The 26,348-nt window shown below is 43.9% G+C and overlaps 2 protein-coding genes across 2 annotated transcripts in view; one reads left to right on the top strand and one right to left on the bottom strand.

Moving 5' to 3' along the window:
- The window catches only part of cpped1 (calcineurin-like phosphoesterase domain containing 1), a 30,395-nt gene extending 20,468 nt beyond the window's left edge, over window positions 1-9,927 (bottom strand). The window contains exons 1-2 of the mRNA XM_023797244.2: window positions 9,723-9,927; window positions 6,632-6,850 (exon numbers count right to left, since the gene is read on the bottom strand). Coding sequence (XP_023653012.2) covers window positions 6,632-6,850; window positions 9,723-9,786 — 283 coding nt within the window. The 5' untranslated portion in view covers window positions 9,787-9,927. The remainder of the gene's footprint in view (window positions 1-6,631; window positions 6,851-9,722) is intronic.
- A 2,044-nt stretch (window positions 9,928-11,971) lies between these two features.
- Window positions 11,972-26,348, top strand: part of shisa9a (shisa family member 9a) — a 54,721-nt gene continuing 40,344 nt past the window's right edge. Inside the window, exons 1-2 of the mRNA XM_023797252.2 lie at window positions 11,972-12,944; window positions 14,693-14,817. Coding sequence (XP_023653020.1) covers window positions 12,430-12,944; window positions 14,693-14,817 — 640 coding nt within the window. The 5' untranslated portion in view covers window positions 11,972-12,429. The remainder of the gene's footprint in view (window positions 12,945-14,692; window positions 14,818-26,348) is intronic.

The following is a 26,348-nucleotide window of genomic DNA, read 5'->3' as shown; positions in this document are numbered from 1 at the left end:
GAAGAACTTCAGTGTTGATGAGAGATTAAAAAAAAGTGACTACAACAGGCTTTCCAGCTGAGGTTTCGTAGACTTATGGAGATCTGGAAAACTTGCTTATTCAAAGCTTTGTTTTTAATTATGCAGAAGTGCTTTGCAAAATAACAGCACTGCCTCTTATTCTTTTACATGAATCCATTTAAAGAGGAAGCGGGCAAACGTCGCCTCCCATTGGCCCAATGCAGCCTTTGATTTCTGGGACTGTGCAAAGTCCTGAGAACATCGCCGTTAGCGTTTCAATTTCAGCACATTTTTTATGATAGCATCGCTGGACTTCAAGAGTTCTATAAGTTATAACCTGTCAGTGCACTACAGCAATATCCTGAAAAAATATGTATAAGAAATAGAAATGACTGCTTGTAGAAGTATATGACAAAAATCATGCTATGTCGCCGCTAACGTAGGGACACAGTTACCATAAAACACGGTGAAGGAATGCTTCTCCATTGCCTAAGCAACGTTGGTATTCTGCGTTTTCCTGCGGCTGAACCATGCACAAAAACTCTTCACAGGCTGTAAACACATTGTACCTGATAAGTACTAAAGACAAAAATGCTCAGACCATGACATACAACCGCTCAGATTCAGAAATGTTCATCACTTTCACCGGTTGCAGGATGCCGCCATCTTGCTATTAAAATTAAACCCTGTTTGGTATGTTTTTCGGGAAGAAGATAGTTCCCTACAGTTGCCTTAGGCATTGTTTTACCCTTCTTCAGCATTTCATTTGCACTAAAGTGAAATATTCTGCTTGAATTATTGTTCACAGCTGGACGGAACACAATAAAGATTAGCAATGATTCCCTCCCTTTCCTCTTTACATATCTTTTCAAAGATGAACAGCTATAATTTTTACATGCGTGCGACTTGCACATTCACCAGCAAGCTGCAGAGACTTTCTGTGGGGAAAATTGAATTGTCTTCAGTGTGCCGAGCAAGACGTTTGCTATGAGCATTAAGGTCATTAGACAGACGGTCTGCAAATCCCAAGCTCAGGTTAGCTGCTTAGCATGCATGGAAACACAAAGCAGGAGTATTAATGTTTAGTGTTGAAAATGAACAAAGGCAAAACTAAATACATATTCCTGAGTCATTTTAAAATTGCAAGAGAAGCACGTTCAGTCGCCTGGGCTCCTGGGTTCTGTCATTTCCTCCCAACCCAGACCACACGTTCTGATCTCTGTGTTTGGTGTCCTTCTCAAGACCTGACACTAGTTTGTTCTCCCTGCTTAGGAGATGAAACTGGCATGCTTCTCTTCCTCTCTACCGTTTCGTCAAACCCATACTCATAACCAAATATGTTCATTTGACTTCCTCTGCCGGCCCCTGGAGGATGGGCTCCCCCTTTGAGTCTGGTTCCTCCCAAGGTTTCTTCCTTCTAGGGGTTTTTTCCTTGCCACTGTTGTCTCTGGCTTGCTCACTGGGAGCTTTTGGCCAGGGATAACGTATAGCACCTTGAGACAATGCAATGTTGTGAAAATGCGCTATACAAATAAAACTGAATTGAAAAAACGAAATCCCCCATTCCATCCTCCATGCACCTGACCAAGTTTTATACAGCCCCCGATGGAAGCCATTGTTTACCGTGAGACAGCAGGGCACAGAAAATGGAAGCGAGAAAACAGAAAACGGCTTGCTGCCAGAAGCCCTTATTTAGATGCTAGTGGGCAGGCCTGCTATTGCGTGGAGTGGGAGTCTCTGCACAGCACCCCGGCCGAAAACATCTGCTAAACACCATTAAAATCACCTCATCAACCCCTTCCATTATCAAAATGGACTTTTCCAACTGGTCTTGGAGGCCACCCTGAAATCCTAACAGCAGTATACACCTGGGTAGGGCATGCCTGGGCATCGCATCGCGAATCTGCTCAAAGCAGAAGGCCCTGCAGGAACTCAGAGGGAAACCAAGGACATGAGCAGGACCGAAACGGGGTTGAACTTAGATCCGCAATCCCGGGGCTGTGAGGCCACGAGGCAGCAGTATAATAAACAAGCAAATTAATAGATGGGCTTCAGCCGTAAAGTGAATAGTGCGTTTCCACAATCATGCCCCTCAGCGTCGCTGTGCTACGAGCCCAGAGCAAAAACGATACATTTTGATCATGTGCGGGCAGAGAACAGCAGATTCACGTGTGGTGTTTTTACGGCGGTGGGAGGGACAGCGGCAGACTCTGGCTGCTTTGTGGTCCCTGAGTGAATATGCACTGACATTCTTATGGATCTTTTATGGACGTATTTTATAGACTGTAAGGTGAAGTGTATCAGGGCTACTAGGAGGAAGATGTACATGTAGATCAAAGGAGGGTTAGGAGTAAATCATTAGGACAGGTTTAAGACAAGTGGACAACCATGCCTGTCCATCCATTCCCGTCCCAGCTGCTTACCCAGGACAGGGACTTTGGGAGAAATGTTAGCGAGATACTTACTTAGGACCAGGAGTGTGTGCAACATGCAGAAAGTCAACATTTCTTTGGTTCCAGTGGACAACGATAACGGGGGCAGTGAACGACTCACTGGGCTAAGTCTCTATGCCCGTAATCAAAAGACTGGCGGTTCAAGCCCCAGCCTTGGCAGAACAGACCCACGTCCATGGTCCCTTAAGCCCCTCCCCAGCTCCAGGGGCACTGCACAGTAGCTGACACTACACTATGACCCCAGCCCCCTGCTACAGAGAGCAAGATGGGGTAGGTGAAGAGACAAATTCCACTGCCGGTATTTGTACTTGTGCAAATGGCCAATAAAGGATTTATTTGTCGTCATCAAACATGCCAACAGTATCATTTATCAGTAGGAACGCATCGGTGTGAACATACCACTGAACTTGGTGTGGGGGTGTGAATAGTTTGTTAGTATAACAATTATCACCCTCATGCAACGTATACATGGATGATACAATAAAAATACGGATTGCGATTTAAATATATATTGTTTCTTACGGTTTTCTGAATAAATAGAGCTGTCTGGCCACTTAAGAGAAGTTACATATCAAATACTTGACTTGTTTAGCGTACGGTGAGCAGGTCCTGCCTGAGCTTATTATAATCCATTAAAAGCCTGCTTGTTAGCAGAGTGGGTAAGAGCAGCTCCGTACTTTAGCATGCTGTACACAGAGAGCAGACTCGCCGTCTGCACCGGCCCCTTACGTCAGCCACGTCTAGTGGTTTCGATCCCCGTGTGACGCTCAAGGCAGATTTGCAAAGGGCTGTCTGTGATCTTAATATGCAAAATCACTACATTTACTTTATTTAGCAGATGCTTCCGTCCAAAACTACATACAAGTACGGCAAGCAACACTTTGCAAACATACACGCTGCTAAGGAGTCAACTAGGCATAAGTGTGGCCAGGTTGAGCTTCCAATGAATGTCCAGGTACAAGTGTAAGCAGTACTGGATCAAGAAAATAACCAATGTCATTGAATAACACCACAGTTTGCAGGCTGATTTAAACTCCTTCACTGGCTTAATTCGAGGTGTAGGCATCTAGCTGGGTAAACCATATAATTCAGCAGCGGGACACAATGGTGAAGGCATCTCGACCAGCTTCAACTAGTCCCCAGTTTCTAACCTATCGTCTCACCGCTGTCTGCACAGGGCATTGCTTTATTTCCATTTCACTGGAATAAAGATCCATTTTTCTCAGCTCTATAGACATTTACTGATAAGTCGGAAGCAATTAGGCAAATTAGTTTCCCACTGCACTAATAAGAGAGCTCCGCTTTGGATGGACGGCTTCTTCTGTTCCTTTCCGATTCCGTTCAACTAAAATGCTTCAAAGGAAACAAACAGGCACGTTCCGTCAGAGAGAATGGCTATGCTGTGAAAGCGTGACATGCAAACCAGCAAGAGCTCCAGCCTTCAGACCTGTGCCTGAGCTGGAAAGTATGTGTCCGCAAACCAAATAAAGAAGCATGGAGAGCAACTGGCCCCCATGTGTGCCGCTCATTCAAAACGAAGGCACCCTTAGAAATCACTTTATTTTATGGGGTTACGGTCACATTTCAAGGATAACCTTTCAATAATAAACTCTGTGAGGAAAAAAAAATCAGCTTTAGTTTAAAAAATAATAATAATAATAATACAAATCCTTCAAATTCAGCCAATCATCTGGGATTTGTGCCAGAGACAGACGTTAGAAAGAATGGCTGCATGGCTTCCAATGGCTAGGGGGCGCCGGAGAGAAACGCTGTGGTCACCTGTTCGGTAGAGTCTTTCAGGGGCCCGGCCTTGGCTTCGCGTGGCCCTGGGTGTCCCACAATACCGACATGCTTAACAGCAATACGGGGGCAGCACGAGGCTAAAAACCCTCAGGGCTTCAGATTCAAACCCAAAACCCGTGATAAACTGCATGCTGTCCCCCTCCGCCCTGATGGAAGGACGGGAGGCATCTGAGGGCCAGGCTGACTGAGCACCTTCTGAAAATGCATCCATAATAAAAAGAGAATCTGCGACATAATTAATACATCTCGCTGCCCCAGAGCCCACACTCAAGAATCATTTGAAAAGAATTTATATTCCTCGTATACAGGATAATATTTATTCAAACTCCACAGTATATTTTCCCCTCCAGTCAAGCTAATTTGAGGAAAAAAATAAATAAAAAAAGTTTAATGACTGAATGGGGGGGGGGGGGGGGCTGAATGGGGACTAAGCTTGTTTTTTATTATTGTACGTATTATTGTAGAATTGCGAAGTAAGAAAGTAACAGCCCACATACAGTATACAGTGCATATGTTTCTTACAAAACATATTATTAAAGAAGATATGACTGATATTGAACATTTTCACTACAGCTAGACAAATCAAGATTTACAAAAGGCCAATACTCTTTGTAGGGGGAAGGTTAAAAAATGTGCACTAAAGCGTGGCATGATTTTTCAATTTACTGCACATTACCTGGAATTCATTTAAATCACTTTTACTTTCTTTACAGAAGTTTTCTTCAAGGGTGAAATGTGATTTTTTTTTTTTTTTTTACTCTAGCACACAATATTAACAAGACCACAAACAGCCAGCAAATCTAGTAAAAAAAAAATCAAACAATGCTGCAATACAGTGAGTAACTGTCAAAGCTTGTTAATACTAGTGTTGTAGTCAAGACCGCCTAAACCGAGACCAAGACATTACCGAGACCGGAGGGTATCAAGACCAAGACACTGCCGAGACTTGAGGGTACCAAGACCAAGACCAAGTCCAAGACCAAGACCAAGACACACTAAGGCGAGACCAAGACCAAGACTGGTCGAGACCAAGACCAAGACCAAGACCGAAAACAGACTAGGGCTAGAATCGACATCACATTACCCAGATCAACTGTAGAGAAAAAAGGCATTGCTGTAAAGTGTCATTACTCGTTAAATCAAATTCATGTTATCTTTTCAATTATATTGTCTGTATGTCCATATGTCTCTCATTTAAAATCTCCCAGATTTCTCATAGTTACGAGACCTGATTGAAAATAATATTCTCAGCAATCCTCTCCTATAACCATTTTATCAGACCTCGTCAAGGGAAAGAGATGGGATGTACCAGAAAGATGTTCATATTATGTCTCTTATACCAGGGACAGAGGCCTCGGGTAAGCTATGAATACAGCTATGTAATGATCCTTTGCTTTGAATTGAAGAGAATGAGCCTCCAGATTGACTTGCACCTCCAAGACCATGCTTTCTAATCAATGTAAAATACCTAATTTATTTGAATTATAACTGTGCTATAGACTTCGCGGACATTTTCGGACATTTTTTTGCCGATGTATGATACGATGTGTATGATGTTTGTGGACTGTGAAGCACTGGCAGTGTCCGTGGAGAAAATGTATAAAATGTAACGTTTTTGAAATGGATGCATCTGACTGGTTGCATTTGAATTGAGGCGCGTAATAAATATACTGATACTGTTCTGTGAGGATGTGCAGTTTTCTCTTTTTTTCCCCATCCCATCGAGACCGCTATGTCCGAGACCAAGACAAGACCGAGACCAAATAGAGTCGAGACCAAGACAAGACCGAGACCAAATAGAGTCGAGACCAAGACAAGACCGAGACCACAAAAAATTGGTCTCGAGACCGGTCTCGAGACCAAGACCGGTCTCGAGAACTACAACACTAGTTAATACAGAGCAGAGCATGTGTACAGCACTCCTGTAAGCAGCATTTGATATGCAGTCACTGGGCTACCAGTCGCTTACTACAACACGGTATCAATAAGGAGGAGAGAATAAAATCTCCGATTCACCTTACATGCAAGCGATTTGATATCATTAAAGCAGATACGATACAGCAAGTCTGTACCTAAAAGACAGTGGAGAAGATGCTCCAGTTTCAAAATATTATGACATTACTGGGAAGCTTAGGACACATCTTGGGACCATCACAAATTCTCAAAGGAGATTTTCTGCTGCTTTATAGTATGACCTACTGGAACATAAGACTCACCTACAGGGGATATGTTAAGAGAATGAGGTTAGATAACATTATATAACAACAGGGCACATGGATCAATAAATGGACAGAAGCCTGCATAACTCTCTGCAACCCCTGGCCCACAGATTCCTAAGCACAAGCCTTCTGAGAGGTGAGGTGCTGCAGACCTACCCGGCATGGCGTGGACCAGGTCCCCACAAAGCACCATGAAGCGCGGCCGGGGCTGCAGTCTGTTGACGGCCTGCACCAGTTGCCTTGTGAGGCGCACCTCGTCGTCCCACTCATCCCCCCCACCGTCACAGTCTCCCACCTTCCAGGCTTTCATCAAGCCCAGCTGAGGGTCGGCAGCCTGGATGAAGTAGAAAGGGCCGCTCCACTTTTTGTCTTCGTCTGGGGGGGGGGAGAAGATCAGCCTCAGTGGTGAAAACTTATTAAAAAGCACAAGGCAAACTACACTTCAGATGGTGGCTCTCTGAGTTAGGGTGAAGAAGGTTGTAGGTTCAAATCCCATTACCAGCAAAATAACCATGCCATCGTTAGGCCCTTAACTCCAATTGCTCCAGGTACTGGATGACTCTGCTCTCTCAGTTGTATGTTGTTTTTTTGAAAAGCACCAGCTAAGTAAAATTAAGTGAGATGATACCTGTCTGTAGATTTCAGGAATAAACAGCCATTTATCTTAATAAACTAGCTTATTGTTACAGTGAAAAGCATTAAAGGAACCAAACGTCCCCTGGTCATTTCCGCCTTAATTTTTTCATTATGCGAGACGGGAAATGGAATGAGGATTCCGGTTCTTCCCTGAACGAATCTGAATGTAGTCAGCATTTTAAAATCTTAAAGCTCTCATCAAAAACATGCCCCAACTCACAAGACATCAAGGTACTTAATCTTTTCACAGGTTTTTAATTGTGTTTTGACTTACTCAAGATGCACTCGAGAATTTCAGAACATTGCTCTGCGGCTGAAAGGAGATTAAAGCTTCTTACAGCAGAAACGCCTCACAACAGTCAATGGACTTTGATAACTGGCAATACTGTGATTAGTGCTAGACTGGTGCACTAATTGTGATCGAAATTTATAAATTACATATTACTGTTATTTGTAGCAATTATATGCATTTTATTTGGCAATCACGTGAAAAAATGAATGAATGAATACAATCCATGAATCTCCTGTAATCACTTTTCTCAAACAGCATCTTGATAGAAATAAATATACTGTAAAAAAAATCTAATCCAATTTCTAAATTCTAACAATAAGCTAAATAAGAGCAACTGGCAAGGTTAAAAACTACCAGTATTTCTAGCTGCGACTCAGTTCAGTGACTGGAATGGAGAGAGTTTAAGTGTTTTGTTTGGACAGCAGCATTCTGTCAATATTGCATGATTAACATCCTCAACAGGGCTTTGTTAAAACAGGAGCAGTCAGAATGTCAAGCAGAGGCACCAGGCCTTGGCTCATTCCGTAGGGGCTTCTCCTTTAAACTGAAGCAAGGCTGTGCGGGCCTCCCACCTCCCTTCACACTGTGGAGAGAGCTGGACTATTGATCCCATGTGCCGGGTGCTATTTTTCAACCTAAAAGGCATCAGATTCCGGTTTCTGCATGAGGTGGCTTCGCAAATACTGCAGGCCTTTTTTAGTCAGTGAGAAAACAAGGTACAAAGAGCTCTGCCTTCCCACCCTACAAAGGTGTATCAGCAGCAGCTGAGTGTCTCCCTACCAGCTACTCGGCAAGCTACTGCTGCTTAACTTCAGGGTAACTGAAGCACATGGTTTCAGTGTCCTACTTTCTGCAGACAAAAAGGTTTGTATTCCTGTCCATCCATCCTTCCATCCATCCCTCCATCCAATGGGGGAGGAGGGGGGGGGTGGACTTGAGTCTTTTATAGGCAGTGTAGGAACAAGGCAGGGGGACATCCTGGACAGACTGCCAGTTTGTTTGTTTATTTATTTCAACCATATAGTATTAAATGACAAACCACACTAACTATTAAACTAAATGACATTATTTTGAATAATATGCAAGTTACGATAGTTTAAGAACTGCTTAAATTAGTCACAAGGAGGGAGCTTTTGTGGTTTACCAGTGAAGCCTGACAACGATGTCATTGTGTTTTCAGATCAAAGATACAAATGTGTAAGCAGCACTCTGACATACAGCTACTCAATATGTGTAATATAGACAAGATTGTCATTTTTAACAAACTGCCCTTGTTTCTAGAGTTTGGGTCCTTCCTTACTCTTGAAATGTTGGATATTGGTAAAAAGTAAAATCCCTGGAGGAGCATGTGAACTACTTTCAGAAAACATTAGAAACATCAACAGAGAAAAATGGCCAGAGTACCCCAGGCAGTCGACTGTAAATATAGGAACTAAATGTATGGCTGCACTGAAGTAACTTCAGAAAAAAAAACGATTTCTCAGGTGGCAGATGGTGCTTTCAGACAATACAAACAATAATTCAAGATGAAAGCATTTCCCGAAAAGCAAAAAAAAAACTAATTCATGTTTGAAAAGATATCCCACACCTCAAATTAATTTCTCGGTAATAAGAGACTAAACAGAAAACTAAAACTAATTAACTGCTGAAGAAGCACATATATTAATTGAAGGCTGGAAAGAAGTTTCAATGCACCACAGCAACTTGTCTGCTCATTGTTTTTCAGAAAACTTTGTCTTACCATTTCACATTTCACTGGTCAAGATATTCAGATCCCATGACTGCCAGGGAATATGTTCCTTTGCTTTAAGACAAGATAACCAGGCCTGCTTCGGGGGTCCTAAGTCTTGGGGTCATTAGGGTTTTGTAACCTTAACCATTCTGGAACAATCTGCTGTATTGATTATGACTTTCGGGTCATTTTCTATCCCCCGTAGATCGAGCCCGATCTCTGGTGCCAAGCCGAGTGTGAATCGTGGCTGGATGGAAAGCTAAAACGTGCAAACGTGCGGAGCGAAGCAAGTGTGTGTATGTATTATATAAACACACACAGAGAGAGAGAGAGAGACACACATAGTGGGGAAATGTTCAGATCATTAATGAAACACCCTAAGGTGGATACAGTTCAGTGAGTGTCATTATTATCTATACGTTTTGGGATTGGATTATTATTTATTATGTTAAATTTATATTCTGATAGGAGTAATTATCAGTAAAACTCCCGTGCACTCGGCCGGCTTTACGTGCCCTTCACTTTGACGCCGTAAACACACACAAACCTGCGAAACGAGCGATGATAAACTGATGATAAACGGGTACCTTCAGTCAGCCCGCGGTAGCTCCGATCTTTGGCTCTAAGGAACATATCCTCCTCCGTTGCCATAGTTTCGGCCTGTAATTTAAGCCCTGTTTTCTTGCTGTCTGTGTGTGTCCTGGTATATTATGGTCAATCTTTCGCGGAACAGCCGCTTTTCTAAGCGTAACGTCGCAGCCTGATGCACTTTGACTTCCTCGTGAATCGATCGATTATATCGATCATGTATTGTTTCTGCCTGTATTCTCTTAAAGCGGACGTCTTTTTTTTTTTACTTCTGCTTTAAACTATTTACTGAATATGAATGAAAACAATACCCCAAGCCAACTTCACAACTTTTCCCAGCGCATATTTCAACAAAATCCCTGCTCTTTATTCTTCATACCGAAAGGCCACCGTGATCCGTAAAGTATGGTTTGAAACACGTGAATCAGCAGACAGCACTTCATTTATATTCTGATTTGATAAATTGCGTATATTGCATATTTTAATGTGAGTTAAAGCATGAGTATCCATGAAAGAAGTATTTGATTTATGAACGAAATACACGGTGGGGGGGCGGTTTACGAGTGGGCGCTGGCGGTCAAGGTTGCCTAGGGCGCCACGTGGCTTCCGCCGATACTCGGTGGAAGGAGCAATCAAATACAAATAACTTTGTAAAGGACATAGAGACTATATAGATAACGGTAGTAGTAGTCCATTCCATTCATCTTCCAATTGTTTGTCCAATACAGGATCATGGGGGAACTTAGAGCAGAATAGGGCACAATGGAAAAAAAAACAGTCAATAGGCAGGAAGCCAGTCCAATTTGGACACACAGACACACTTTCTGAGAAATTCAGCGACACCAAGTGATCTATGAAAGCCCACACGGACATGAAAATTCCATAAGCACAGAGCCATTGATGAGTTTAGGATGCAGTGCTAAATGCTGAGACACCTTGTCACCTGAGAAAGTTGATGAAACCATCAACTTCCCTCAGAAATATTTTGTTTATCCTCCTATGAAGTTCTTCGTAAAAAGTTTATAAAGTTTAAATCTTTATGTTAAAGCGTCTGACTCAAGGATAGCAATGCTGTACATCATATTTATTATATGTGGCTTATTTTGATGACAATTCCAGCTCACGCCACACCACCTGCTGCATTCCAAGATGACATGCATACTCTGCTTTATGACCTAAGCAAGCGCAGTAATACTTTATTTTATGTGACAATGTTGCCACTAGCTCTATGCACATACTCAGGTTAACCAACGCCTCCAGGGTTCAATAGATCGTACTTTTTTGGTTTATTAATTGTTTGATAGATTTGTATTAATTGTTTAGGAAACGAATTTGGACTTAGTTCAAGGGCGTTTCTCAGTTTGCGCAACAATCTCAATACATGTCCCTACTTACACGCATACCTTTGTGCTTGGTTCTTTGTTTCAATTGCAACAGAACATACAACTACCGAAATGATCCCAAAAAGACACGCCCACGGTTAAAAAACATGCCTACTACTACTACTACTACTACTACTACTACTACTTATAGCAACAACAATAATAAGAACAACAACAATAATACTTTTTGTAAAGATGCGCAAAACGGGAAGAGGGAAAACGGCGTGCGCATATCATAGTACTATATAACTGAGGTAATCTGCAGTGCCAAGGGATCAAAAAACATGTATGCTACAATACAGGTGGGAAAGAATAGGTTCTGTAATATGGATGCGATACTCGGTGACTATTTAGAATACTGAAAAATGTTTCCCATTATTGAATGAGGGATCATCACTAATAAAATTATTGCAACGCAATTAACAGCAACAACAACGAATATTTTTCTCTTTATTTTAAAAGAACGTTTTGCGAAATGACACTGAAATAATACAGAAGTGCATCCCAAGAACACATTAGAATTAGCATGATTTATTTTTCCTCAGTGTTAATTGGTGTGGCATTGATTCATTATATGATTCAAAGTTATCCCTGTACGCGTTTTTTTCCCCGCACCACGGCTTTTGTAGAACTAAAATGTCTCACTACAATAAAATAACAATGCTGAAAAGCCAGGGAAGAGTGGTGGCTGTTTGACCTTCGAGGTCGATTTATGACAAACATAAAAGCATGTGTTACTTATCAATTTAGGCTACCATCTGGGTTTTCGGAACACATCACAGCGTATGACAGAGGCTTTTTCATTGTGTCAATGCCTCCTCCCCCCTCCCTACCTCGCAGGGTTTTCTAACTCCACATCCCTCTCATCGTGTTCCCTCACTCTCCTATCTGTTGTGATGTTTAATCTGTGCAAACGCAGAGAGGAGCTGCGTGTGATCGCACGTTTTTCCAAAGGCTAGCGGAGAAAATGACTGGAAGCGCAGGGAGCAGTAAAGGAGTCAGGCTTGGGTTAATGACGCTTGAGGGACTCCTTTAAACACCTGTGTGTGTCTATGCATGTGTCAGAAACGTGCTGAACTTGCACAAGTGCATCTACCTATACTTCTGTGATCTATCTTAACGGCGTAGTTGTCATTTTGAAGCTTCATTCGTTTCAAGTTTTAAGCAGAAAAAAGAATCTAAAATGCTAAGGGTTGCGCGGTGATGTACCTACTGGGAATATGGTACTTGACTTTTTATGATACCAAACCCTCCTCACCTGTATCATCTACTTTCTTCCTTTCTGTATTCGTTCTAAAGAAAACCGAAAGGGGAAAACTACAGGATGACAAACGGGAGGTTGATGTTTGGTTACTTTTTGGTCAAAGTTCTGGTAGCGGAATGCGACGCCGGAGGCGGACCTGGGCAGCAGAACCTGGATGGATTCGTGACGGTTTCGGGGTCCAACGGATCAGCGGACAATAGCTTTTCACAAAGCCCGCACACAGAAGACCGATGCCGTGGATATTACGATGTGATGGGCCAGTGGGATCCACCGTTCGTTTGCAAGACCGGCAATTATTTGTACTGTTGCGGGACTTGTGGTTTCCGCTTCTGCTGCGCCTTTAGGAGCTCGCGCCTCGATCAAGAGACCTGCAAAAACTACGACACTCCTATATGGATGATGACGGGCCAGACCCCGTTCAAAAAGAACGACCCCAGGCATGATCCCACCAAGGATAAAACTAACTTGATTGTCTACATAATTTGTGGAGTAGTGGCCATCATGGCGCTTGTTGGGATATTCACCAAACTTGGACTGGAAAAGGCTCACCGACCACAGAGAGAGAATATGTCCAGGTAGGCTTTTAATACAATTCTAAGGCTTTCGGTTTCTGGCTTGGTCTTGTGCAAAGCACTAACTTTAAAATGAAAACCTTTGTAAGTTACCGTTTACTCATGCACACATATAACCATTAGACGCTCATGTATCACATCCAGTGGTAGTTAAGCTGTAGTTTGGTCACGCACTTAGCGATCTGCGATCTGCGCTCCACGCTGAGGTTTGATTACATGTTCCTCCAAATAAAATGCCCAAAGTGCTCAGTCTCACCTGCAAGTAGGCGGAATGGGAACTGCGTTTAAGCTACTTTTATATTGTTTTCGCAAGGTCTGAAACATCTTGCATAATAAAGATGATTAAATGCATTTGGTAGTGACAACGTTTAAACGCAATTTATTATTCTTCAGAACTAGAGTAGTACTTATATCATTTTCATTTTAAAAATTTGCTTTCCTCGGAATATATTTATATATATTATATATTTTGGTAGTCTGATGTCCATGCTTCATCCCCCCCCCCCTTTTTTCTTCGCATTATAAGAATTTATAAGGTTAATTTGCGGTTTTCCAGAGGTTACTCATGACCACTTAAGTTTAGTAAAAGTTTTCGCTACATTTTAGTAAAAAAAATCTTACATTCACGCTAATGGCCATGACAACTTGTATTCGAAGGTGAACGGACTTTCTGAGCTCCCGGCGAAATGGCTTCTTTGAGCTTATACTCTGAGATCTCAGCTATTGCTTAATGAATTCTACGTCAAACTGTAGCATTAGCATACGCGCATATCTTTTATATTCTCGTGAATGCATGCAGTTTTTTCCCGAACAGTAGCAGCTTGGATCAAACCTGCTATTTAAAAATGAACAGGTGATGGCTAATCCCCCAGGATGAAGACACAAGGCACTAATATGATCACACAATGTCACTTCTAATATTATTTGCGGACAATTCACTAGAAACCCAGTTTGCTGAGATTCTAACGGGATATTCCGCGAGTTCAGACAATGCTCCGACAACCCGCACATAGAAATTTCCTATTCATGCAACATCTGGGACTACTCCACCAACGATACAGTTTAAATTATTTTATGCATAATTGTAGTAAACACACCTAGAATGTGTTTTAGTTTCGCGAGACCATTTTTGCTTAATTTTTTTGTAGCATATTCCTAGTGTTCACGAAATAGATGCGATTAAACTGTGTTTAATATCTTAATGAAAGGACACTGATTTATTTCATATATATTTATATGAAATAAATCTATTACTATTGTTTTTCTACACGCTTAGCTTTTGATGCGAGTAGGTAGTTATCTTAATAAATGTAACTGGATGTGTAGTAGCCTACTGTACTGTACATTAAAGCTATGCAAAACACTTTACAAACTTTATATAGGACTTGAATAATGAATATATAACTTTATGACTGTTAGTACTAGTAAGTTCACTTTTCTGGCTGACAGTTCATAGCATTGAACTATACAGAAGTTATGAGTGGACTGGTCTGCTGTCTGTGACCAACAGCAGTAGATCACAGAGCAACTGGCCAGGACACATGAACTTGCAGCCCCTGTCATAAAGTGTATGCAGAAGTTTACATCTTTCAGGAGTTTTACGACATTGTCCTACTAAAAATAATCATTTGTAATTTGTAAAATAATTTGTTACTGAACTGGGGATTTAAGGTTTGACAGGTACATTTCTGGTTCCCAGTGTGTTATGATGCTCTTGTGATGACTGACCAAGGGAGCCTGCTTTGTTCCAGGGCCCTTGCTAATGTGATGAACCAACAAGGTCCCTGCCCTGGAGATCATCCGCGTGAAGACGGCTTGGGGATGCACGTTCCTCACTATGAAAACATTCAGGCTAGAGCAACGGCGAACAGTCTCCGTAAGTCACGCAGCTGCTTTTGAACGTTCCTGTTTTTGAGAGTCTTTGAGAGTCTGCAGCGTTTCTACCACCAGCTTGTACTGCAGAGTCGCTACATTGGTGCCAGAAGCCCAGAAGCAAAGAGCGATATTGATGGGGCGGTATTATGACCCGAGTACCTGCCCACGGGGGGGCGTGACCTCAGGCTTCTGCTGCCTTTGTCTTGGTTGGTGAGGGTTCAGTTATCAGATATCTGCAACAGCACGATATCAAGCTTGCGCATGTGCTCAGGGCCACAGGCTCTATAAGCAGGGCTTTACCTGAGCACCGGTTTCTAAGGTGACTGTGTGCAGGTGACTAACTATCCTTCTCTGAACACATCACTTCAGATTTTACCATTAATTTGCCAACTATTATTTGTAGGGCTGGGTGATATCATATCGATATATCGCCCAGGACAAATGATTTTTTTGTTTGTTTATTCTTTTACTTTAAGTTCGTTACATAATAAAAAAAAACAGACAAAAGCATAAAGACTGAAGTTATATCCAGGCAATCATTTACCATTAATTTCACATCATTTTCGGTGAAGTATGAGTTTTGCAGTGCCATTTGTTATACACAGGAAACTGTATACATGGTACAGTTAGAATAAATGACCTCTAAGAATGATATCACAGAGGCTTAGTAAGAATGTGCCAGTATTTGTCATTGGTTTTATCCAATAAATCAGTGTTTCTCAAACCAGTCCTTGGGGACCCTCAGATGGTCCAGGTTTTTGCTTTCTCCCAACTCTCAGGGAATATGGAAGAGAGAGCAAAAGCCTGGACCATCTAGGGGTCCCCAAGGACTGGTTTGAGAAACACTACAATAGATGGATTGATTTAATGAGAAAATGATTCCTTGACTCTGTATGGATGAAGGCAATGTGAAAAGGGTGACTTGCTGTAGACCTAAAACTGCACCAATACTTAAGCTTTCAAGTTAATAATTTGCTTTAGGTTGTCGTGTTTGTTTTTGATTATCGTGGTGCATGTGCGTGTGTCTTTGGGGGTGATGCCTCAGCTTTGGGTTATACGAACAGACACTGATAGGCCAGGCCCGCTCTGCATTTTGGGGATTTCTGGTTTGTGTTGACCTGGTGGGTCTTGTCTTGGAGATGAGTTATTTACTTTCAAATAAAAAAATAAAACAGTCGTAGAACGATATACACATGTCTCTTTTTTTTTGTTGTTGTACCAGTTGTTATTCCCTGGTTTACTGCTGTTAATGCAACATAAAATGTATTTATACGTCTGGTCAGTTTTTCGCGCTGTGTGTTGACACTCAGGCAGCCATATTGGGTTTCTTTTAAGCACAGCTGTCATGTAAATTGGGACGGCATAGCCCAGGGGTCACCAACCTTTTTGAAACTGAGAGCTACTTTACGGACACTGAGCCATACGAAGGGCTACCAGTTTGACACACTCTTCTTAAATCATGTTTAATAAACATGTTTTAAATGCTTTTTTTTTTTTTTTAGATATTGTCATTTTCAAATCTATGTAAATGCAAATGTGATTAAAGAAGAACAGCAACAGGGTCAAATTAAATTTTCGAAGCTGCTCAATAGTGAGTTGTGCTATTTTTAGAACAGGTCCGCGGGCAACTCGTGTGGTCCTTGGGGGCATCCTGGTGCCTGTGGGCACCATGTTGGTGATTGTATTGTATACAAAAGGTAACAAATTACTGTCCAATTTTGGTTAAGGTTTTATTGACTCGCAGCCTACAGGAACCCAGGAAGCAGAGAATGTGTAAATGTTGAATTTGTCTGCTTTGATGGTTATGTGAACCGAATGGGAAAATAATTATTTTAATGAATAAAAAAAATCCTGCTTGAAGGCAGTTGGGAGAATCAACTTCATTATTGATTTGCGACTACGGCTTTGTACACCTGTGTTTTCAGTACGTTTGAATCTTCACTGGGCAAATTCTATGTCTGTTGTGAGTATTTTCTGCCTTCAAAATATGAATTCGTTTGTTGAAATAATTGAAGTAAACAGAAATAAATCAGATTTTTTTTTAATTACTACTGTACATTAAGGGTTAATGTAAGGTTTATCAACAGTGACTTTCATCAGGCAAAATATAGGCTTTTGATTTATTACGTGTCTTAATGTCAGATTTATCTGTAGCCACAAGCGTGAACTTTCAAATTATTTCTATGAGAATAAAATAAAATTGCCAAGTCAATATCTAACAGGTGGTTGAGTTCAGTCACATTTCCTCGTTACATTTCCATGCATGAAAAACTGCAAAGCAAATAAGCTTTTGCCCAGATTATTCAATCCATTTTATCCATAAATAACTAATGATGTAATTTCACCTAGTGATATTTCATTTTCCAGCTGAATTTTCTCCTGTCTGAGAATTATATGTGTTAAGGTCCGTATCTTTCTTTGCAGAAATTTTAATTCCAAAATGAAATCTCAGCAGATAATTTACTCTGTTTTAGGGTGCTGAGCTTGAAATGAATCATATCAGCAAAAGCTTAATCAATTAATAAAGGCCATCTTTGTTGGTCATTCCTGTCACGCCTGCTTCATAGTCATGTCATTATTCCAGATTCCCTTTCTTGCAGCTTGAAGATGCATTCTTTATATGGTTTGGGACCTGGGAGTGGTCTTTGGGTACAGGAGTTCAATTCAAGAATATTTTAGTAGCTATTTGCTGTAGATGACTTGGAGCAAATTTTGCTAATCGTGTAATTTGTTTATTAGTTAAAGAAATTATTACAGAAAAGTCCTTTGGCGGATACTGTCATAAATTGTCTGAAAGTAAGACATAATGCAAGCAATTTTACTGCCAGCTAAAATGCCATTAACATTAAGATATATTTCTTTAAACAAATAAGTCAATAAATAACAATGAAAATGTCTAGAGAGTAAACATGCTAAAAATAATGGGGGAACATAAAATGTGAGTGGCGCTAGCCCTGCAGCGAAGAAGGTTCACTTTAATAGATAAATAGGCTGCCATACTGCTATGTTTCTGCAGGGTTTTATGGGGACATTTTTACCGCAACTGATTTTACTTCTCTCCATCCATCTATCCCTCCATCATTCATAACCACTTATCCTGTGCGGGGTCCTGGAAGGCATAGAGCTGGTCCCAGTGCGGGGTCCTGGAAGGCATAGAACTGGTCCCAGGAAGCACAGGGCACCAGACAGGAAAACATCCTGGGAGGGATGTCAGTCTATCTCAGGATACACACACACACACACATATATGAACACACACATGTGAACACACACACACATTTGTATTCACATCTTTGTGGGGACTGTTCATTCATTTCTTTGGGCATAACCCTAATCCCAACTAGGACACCTTTAACCCCTACCCAGCCCTAACGTTAACCATATGAATCCGAACACAATGCAAGACTTTGGCATTGTTAGTTTTTTGATTGCAGTCACAGAGTTGTGGGGACTGAAATATAACAGGTTTTCATCACATTGTGGGCAGATTTTGTTCCGCACAATGTACTTCTACATGACCAACACACACACATTCACACACTATGGGTAAAAGAGGCACCGATTCACCTAATGGTATCAAACGATAGTCATCAAAAATCCAGATATTCATATTGGTCCAATGTGTGAGTCTTGGGCAAAACTGCTGGTCGATATTTAAGCTTTATCAATATTAAAAGTTAGCAGCACCAGAGCTAAAGACATGACTGGTAAAATAATGGAGAAGATCGTATTGGGCGATCAGCCGCTTTCCGTAGTTGTAGGTGAGGGATTTCATCAGCTCATAAATCACTTAGGTGTAGGGTATTCCCTTTCAATATGAAGAAATAAGGGATGCCAACATTTCCATATTGGTGCACCACAACTTGCAGATCTTTGCACTGGAAGAGGAAACCCGTATAGACACAGAGAGGATGAACAAACACAAACTGCACACAGGCAGGACAGGGGGAGGCTGCGAAGCATCTGAACCCAATCTGCCCTATCAAGCCACCATATCCAGCTTTGGATTATCTCAGCTGTTTCGAGAAAGTGATGGTGAGGATGTCCTGTCCGTGGCACGGCAGCACGTGTGTCCGTCAGGCCAGAATTAGGTAATTCGGGCGACAGCCCAGTCGCAGTGTCTGTCTCCATGAATGTCACGCTTTGTGCGACTGCTTGATCTACAGCTTTCTCTGAAGTGTCTGCACTCTGTACTCCAGCCCCATTGCTGAAATACAAAGGTTTCTCTCGGTTGTAATAAATCTTTGAAAATTTAATTTCTGTAACCGAGTCCAACTGAAATCATCTCTGAGGAGAAAATGGTCTCCACATCACTGTCTTGCCTCATCATATTCAATAATGAATTTTTAGCTCTAGAAGTGGTTATTGTGGAAAACAAGGTGTTTTTTTTATTATAAGAAGAAATTGTACATTTAATAAGTTTTTTTAAAAAATTAGTTTAAATATGCATTGAGACAGTATTATCTGTATTTCTTGCTCTTTTGATGAAAGATGGGCAATTTGAAGGTCTCTGCTTTGTGTGTAAGAATGATCTCTTTCCATTCTCTGATTAACATGCTCTCTCACAATTCTGCTATTTACTAATTGACTGTGCCATTGTTAGTCGAGAAATTGCTATCATGCCTTTCATGCAAGAGACTCCAGGGACGACTGCATGCCGAAAATCACCGCCAGTCACGCTAGATCCCCATAGATCAGCCTCTGTTTCCCTGTCAGCACGCCTGTACTGTAAAATTGGAGTTAAGGCTTAAGGCTTCATGTGCGTGTCGTCCTCGCAGCATTGATTTGCTTATCAGACAGGTACAGCCGTTTGTAATTTGCAACTGGTACCAGAGCGGTTCGGGGCTACATTCGAATGTATTTCCTTCTTGGAAAGGAAATTCAGGCCATGCTTAAGATAAATGGGGCAGACGCTTCTCTCCTCATGCCAGCGGTGCTTCGAGAATGGCTACTAACTGGCTACTACACAGACTTTTGTTTTTCCTAAATATATATATAAAAGAGGAAAGTGTAAGGCCACTATGGTGCTCCTTAGGGAAAATGACTGAAACGAGTATAGGAATCCATTGTTTCTGCTGAATATAAATGTTCATTTCATTTACCTGAAGGCAGCTCCGGTGGTCCAAGGTGAATCCCTGTGCTCTATGCGATATTCATGAGGACGGTTTTGTCTTGAGGCGGCGTGGTGGTGCAGTGCTTAGTGCTGTTACCTCATACCTCTGGCACCAGGGTTTGAATCTCTGTCTTGGCTCCATGTGTGTGGAGTTTGCATGTTCATCGTGTGTTTTTGTAGGGTTAATTCCCACGGTCCAAAAACATGCAAAGATGAGATGGAAAAACCACATGGTGTGTGTGTGTGTGTGTGCCCTGTGATGGGTTGGTACCCTGTCCTGGGTTATTCCCACATGGGGTGTGTGTGTGTGTGTCTGTGTGCCCTGTGGCGGGTTGGTACCCTGTCCTGGGTTATTCCCACATGGGGTGCATGTGTGCCCTGTGGCGGGTTGGTACCCTGTCCTGGGTTATTCCCACATGGGGTGCATGTGTGCCCTGTGATGGGTTGGTACCCTGTCCTGGGTTATTCCCACATGGGGTGTGTGTGTGAGCCCTATGGTGGGTTAGTACCCTGTCCTGGGTTATTCCCACATGGGGTGTGTGTGTGTGCCCTGTGGTGGGTTGGTACCCTGTCCTGGGTTATTCCCACATGGGGTGTGTGTGTGTGCCCTGTAATGGGTTGGTACCCTGTCCTGGGTTATTCCCACATGGGGTGTGTGTGTGTGCCCTGTGGTGGGTTGGTACCCTGTCCTGGGTTATTCCCACATGGGGTGTGTGTGTGCCCTGTGATGGTTTGGTACCCCATCCTGGGTTATTCCCACATGGTGTGTGTGTGTGTGTGTGTGTGCCCTGTGGTGGGTTGGTACCCTGTCCTGGGTTATTCCCACATGGGGTGTGTGTGTGTGCCCTGTAATGGGTTGGTACCCTGTCCTGGGTTATTCCCACATGGGGTGTGTGTGTGTGCCCTGTGGTGGGTTGGTACCCTGTCCTGGGTTATTCCCACATGGGGTGTGTGTGTGCCCTGTGATGGTTTGGTACCCCATCCTGGGTTATTCCCACATGGTGTGTGTGTGTGTGTGTGTGTGCCCTGTGGTGGGTTGGTACCCTGTCCTGGGTTATTCCCACATGGGGGGTGTGTGTGCCCTGTGGTGGGTTGGTACTCCATCCTGGGTTATTCCCACATGGGGTGTGTGTGTGTGCCCTGTGGTGGGTTGGTACCCCATCCTGTGTTATTCCCACATGGGGTGTGTGTGTGTGTGTGTGTGCCCTGTGGTGGGTTGGTACCCTGTCCTGGGTTATTCCCACATGGGGTGTGTGTGTGCCCTGTGGTGGGTTGGTACCCTGTCCTGGGTTATTCCCACATGGGGTGTGTGTGTGCCCTGTGGTGGGTTGGTACCCTGTCCTGGGTTATTCCCACATGGGGTGTGTGTGTGTGCCCTGTGGTGGGTTGGTACCCTGTCCTGGGTTATTCCCACATGCGGTGTGTGTGTGTGTGTGTGCCCTGTGGTGGGTTGGTACCCTGTCCTGGGTTATTCCCACATGGGGGGTGTGTGTGCCCTGTGGTGGGTTGGTACCCCATCCTGGGTTATTCCCACATGGGGTGTGTGTGTGCCCTGTGATGGGTTGGTACCCCATCCTGGGTTATTCCCACATGGTGTGTGTGTGTGTGTGTGTGTGCCCTGTGGTGGGTTGGTACCCTGTCCTGGGTTATTCCCACATGGGGGGTGTGTGTGCCCTGTGGTGGGTTGGTACCCCATCCTGGGTTATTCCCACATGGGGTGTGTGTGTGTGCCCTGTGGTGGGTTGGTACCCCATCCTGTGTTATTCCCACATGGGGTGTGTGTGTGTGTGTGTGTGTGTGTGCCCTGTGGTGGGTTGGTACCCTGTCCTGGGTTATTCCCACATGGGGTGTGTGTGTGCCCTGTGGTGGGTTGGTACCCTGTCCTGGGTTATTCCCACATGGGGTGTGTGTGTGCCCTGTGGTGGGTTGGTACCCTGTCCTGGGTTATTCCCACATGGGGTGTGTGTGTGTGCCCTGTGGTGGGTTGGTACCCTGTCCTGGGTTATTCCCACATGCGGTGTGTGTGTGTGTGTGCCCTGTGGTGGGTTGGTACCCTGTCCTGGGTTATTCCCACATGGGGGGTGTGTGTGCCCTGTGGTGGGTTGGTACCCCATCCTGGGTTATTCCCACATGGGGTGTGTGTGTGCCCTGTGATGGGTTGGTACCCTGTCCTGGGTTATTCCCACATGCGGTGTGTGTGCCCTGTGGTGGGTTGGTTCCCTGTCCTGGGTTATTCCCACATGGCGTGTGTGTGTGTGTGCCCTGTGGTGGGTTGGTACCCTGTCCTGGGTTATTCCCACATGGGGTGTGTGTGCCCTGTGGTGGGTTGGTTCCCTGTCCTGGGTTATTCCCACATGGGGTGTGTGTGTGTGTGCCCTGTGGTGGGTTGGTACCCCATCCTGGGTTATTCCCACATAGGGTGTGTGTGTGCCCTGTGATAGGTTGGTTCCCTGTCCTGGGTTATTCCCACAAGGGGTGTGTGTGTGTGCCCTGTGGTGGGTTGGTACCCTGTCCTGGGTTATTCCCACATAGGGTGTGTGTGTGCCCTGTGATACATGTAGGTTGGTTCCCTGTCCTGGGTTATTCCCACATGGGGTGTGTGTGTGTGTGCCCTGTGGTGGGTTGGTACCCTGTCCTGGGTTATTCCCACATGGGGGGTGTGTGTGTGCCCTGTAATAGGTTGGTACCCTGTCCTGGGTTATTCCCACATGGGGGGTGTGTGTGTGCCCTGTAATGGGTTGGTACCCTGTCCTGGGTTATTCCCACATGGGGTGTGTGTGTGTGTGTGCCCTGTGGTGGGTTGGTACCCTGTCCTGGGTTATTCCCACATGGGGGGTGTGTGTGTGCCCTGTGATGGGTTGGTACCCTGTCCTGGGTTATTCCCACATGGGGTGTGTGTGTGCCCTGTGATAGGTTGGTTCCCTGTCCTGGGTTATTCCCACATGGGGTGTGTGTGTGTGTGCCCTGTGGTGGGTTGGTACCCTGTCCTGGGTTATTCCCACATGGGGTGTGTGTGTGTGTGTGCCCTGTGGTGGGTTGGTACCCTGTCCTGGGTTATTCCCACATGGGGTGTGTGTGTGCCCTGTGATAGGTTGGTTCCCTGTCCTGGGTTATTCCCACATGGGGTGTGTGGGTGCCCTGTGATGGGTTGGTACCCTGTCCTGGGTTATTCCCACATGGGGTGTGTGTGTGTGCCCTGTGGTGGGTTGGTACCCTGTCCTGGGTTATTCCCACATGGGGGGTGTGTGTGTGCCCTGTAATAGGTTGGTACCCTGTCCTGGGTTATTCCCACATGGGGGGTGTGTGTGTGCCCTGTAATGGGTTGGTACCCTGTCCTGGGTTATTCCCACATGGGGTGTGTGTGTGTGTGTGCCCTGTGGTGGGTTGGTACCCTGTCCTGGGTTATTCCCACATGGGGTGTGTGTGTGCCCTGTGATAGGTTGGTTCCCTGTCCTGGGTTATTCCCACATGGGGTGTGTGTGTGTGTGCCCTGTGGTGGGTTGGTACCCTGTCCTGGGTTATTCCCACATGGGGTGTGTGTGTGTGTGTGCCCTGTGGTGGGTTGGTACCCTGTCCTGGGTTATTCCCACATGGGGTGTGTGTGTGTGCCCTGTGATGGGTTGGTACCCTGTCCTGGGTTATTCCCACATGGGGTGTGTGTGTTCCCTGTGATAGGTTGGTTCCCTGTCCTGGGTTATTCCCACATGGGGTGTGTGTGTGTGTGCCCTGTGGTGGGTTGGTACCCTGTCTTGGGTTATTCCCACATGCAGTGTGTGTGTGTGTGTGTGTGTGTGTGCCCTGTGGTGGGTTGGTACCCTGTCTTGGGTTATTCCCACATGCAGTGTGTGTGTGTGTGTGTGTGTGTGCCCTGTGGTGGGTTGGTACCCTGTCCTGGGTTATTCCCACATGGGGTGTGTGTGTGCCCTGTGATGGGTTGGTACCCTGTCCTGGGTTATTCCCACATGGGGTGTGTGTGTGTGCCCTGTAATAGGTTGGTACCCTGTCCTGGGTTATTCCCACATGGGGGGTGTGTGTGTGCCCTGTAATGGGTTGGTACCCTGTCCTGGGTTATTCCCACATGGGGGGTGTGTGTGTGCCCTGTAATAGGTTGGTACCCTGTCCTGGGTTATTCCCACATGGGGTGTGTGTGCCCTGTGGTGGGTTGGTACCCTGTCCTGGGTTATTCCCACATGGGGTGTGTGTGTGTGCCCTGTGGTAGGTTGGTACCCTGTCCTGGGTTATTCCCACATGCGGTGTGTGTGTGTGTGTGTGTGTGTGCCCTGTGGTGGGTTGGTACCCTGTCCTGGGTTATTCCCACATGGGGTGTGTGTACCCTGTGATGGGTTGGTACACCATCCTGGGTTATTTCCTGCTAGGCTCCAGTCCCCTGTGACCCTGAATAGAACCAGGAGGCACAGAAACTAGACAGATTGGTTTTGTCTTGTTTAATCAACTTTTTATTTTTTTGCTCCTGTCTCTTCTAACCTGCAGGCTACTTTTGTTCCTCCAGGATCTTTGACGACTTTGTCACTCATGCCCCTGATCCTTGACTATAATACATCTCTAGCCTCCCTTCTGGAAACCTAAATTAAATAAACCACCTATCACATGATATATCCCAAAACCATCTGCAAACAGCTGTTTATGGGTGTCCTTATTCATTTTGCATGGTTTACTTAATTGAATTCTGTGCAAATTAGAGGGAAGAATCCAGTCAATCTCATGTTCTTTGTCATATCTAATTTTAGGACATGATTAGAGTGTAGGTTACTTTGTGTGTAATTCAACGAAATATCAGGAGTGTGAAAACAGCCTAAAACTCACTTGGCAATGTTCGTAAGAGACGCTTCAGATAAGGATCAGACGCACTTTGTGTAATAATTATCCGGCACACTGGAAACCCATGTGGGTTGTGATGAGAGGCCTGCATTCCAATGCAATTAGCGCAGAATATTGGTGCACATATGATGCATCAATAACACTTATTTCACAATGTTCTTTACATGCTTGAATGAGGATGGTGCTGAAGCACCCCAAAGCATTGCAATTACACTGGCAGGAGAAATATTCAAGCTATGCAAATCAAATATATATGAGGAAACAGGAATTACTTATAAGCTCTGTATTTAAATGTGCATGAGTGTCAGTCTGCAGACTCCATCCAGGCACTGAGATGATCCACTGAGCTGCTGAACAGTCATTTGAATTGCTTTCATGGCAAGAAAGCTCAAAAAGTTCTGACACAACTGTGAGACTTGTTTGGGGTGGGAAAAAGAAGCAGCCACGTGAAACGAGAATGAGCAAAAGTTATGGGGGTGGGGATAGAGATGGCTTCAACAGAACAGTGGGCAGAAACAGAGGAGAATGGCAGCCATTTTGTCTTCAGGACCAGGGAAATGGAGCAGCAAACTGAGCAGGTAGGTTGTGGAAAGAGAGATAACAAGGCCTTGAGTCTAGAATACATGACAGAATAACAGAAGTCTAACTTGATTATTTAAAAAGTATTAAATGATTGTGTCCCCATGAGATGAGCAGGGGTGCATCGATGAAACACCAGCCAGTTACAGCGGGGAGTGATTGCGGATAGGAATGCTGTTGGACCTGCAGACATAGTATATCCTAAATTTTGAACAAAAATTGATATAAAAACCTCTAAATTTTACCTTTGCAAGGTATTGAACTTGCTCCTTGCTGCGCTGAGTTGCGCTCAATTGTATCTGCCTTTTTGGGTTATGATTTGTACCTGTTATCCTGGAGTACAATTCATTACAACCATAAACTCTGTAAATGGATCCCACATCTCCTTAATTACAACAGGCAAATTCTATTTTGGAACAACTGGGCAAAAAATCCGAACCTTTTGTTATGTGAAAGCACAAAGGCAAGTTGTAATGTCTTGCACGGAAATGGCCGTAAGGTCGATCTCGGTAGGGTGAGGCGGGTCCACATGCAGCACCGTGTCTTTGCCACATCAGCTCTGGAACATCAGGAACATCTCTTATCTCATGCAGAAGTACAATGGAGTGATCTCATGCAGTGTGAAAAACTGAAACCTTCAAAAAACACCAAGAAAAGCGATATCTTTACTGGTGTGTCACTTTCAGAAGACTATTTCGTATATAATGGCTTAAGGATGTCAGTACATGAATGTTTGCTGCTGCAATGGGTTATGCAGATTGGATATTCAGTATAATACACATTTAATATGATATCTAAATGCGTTCATAAAGACATTTAAAAGGAAAGAACGCGGAATGGGGGATTCTAGTGTGTTAATCAGCATTTTTCAGATCTTTTAATGCCTTGTTTCATGGACACCCATAAAGTAATGGTTCCCTCTTCGTGTTCCTCAGTATCTGCATGTCATTGTCACTCAGCATTCATCTCAGTCTAACTGGACAGTGTTCTCTTTGCAAATC

Source organism: Paramormyrops kingsleyae, chromosome 5, assembly GCF_048594095.1.
Source record: "Paramormyrops kingsleyae isolate MSU_618 chromosome 5, PKINGS_0.4, whole genome shotgun sequence".
Classification (NCBI taxonomy): domain Eukaryota; kingdom Metazoa; phylum Chordata; class Actinopteri; order Osteoglossiformes; family Mormyridae; genus Paramormyrops; species Paramormyrops kingsleyae.
This window is presented reverse-complemented; position numbering and strand designations above follow the sequence as displayed.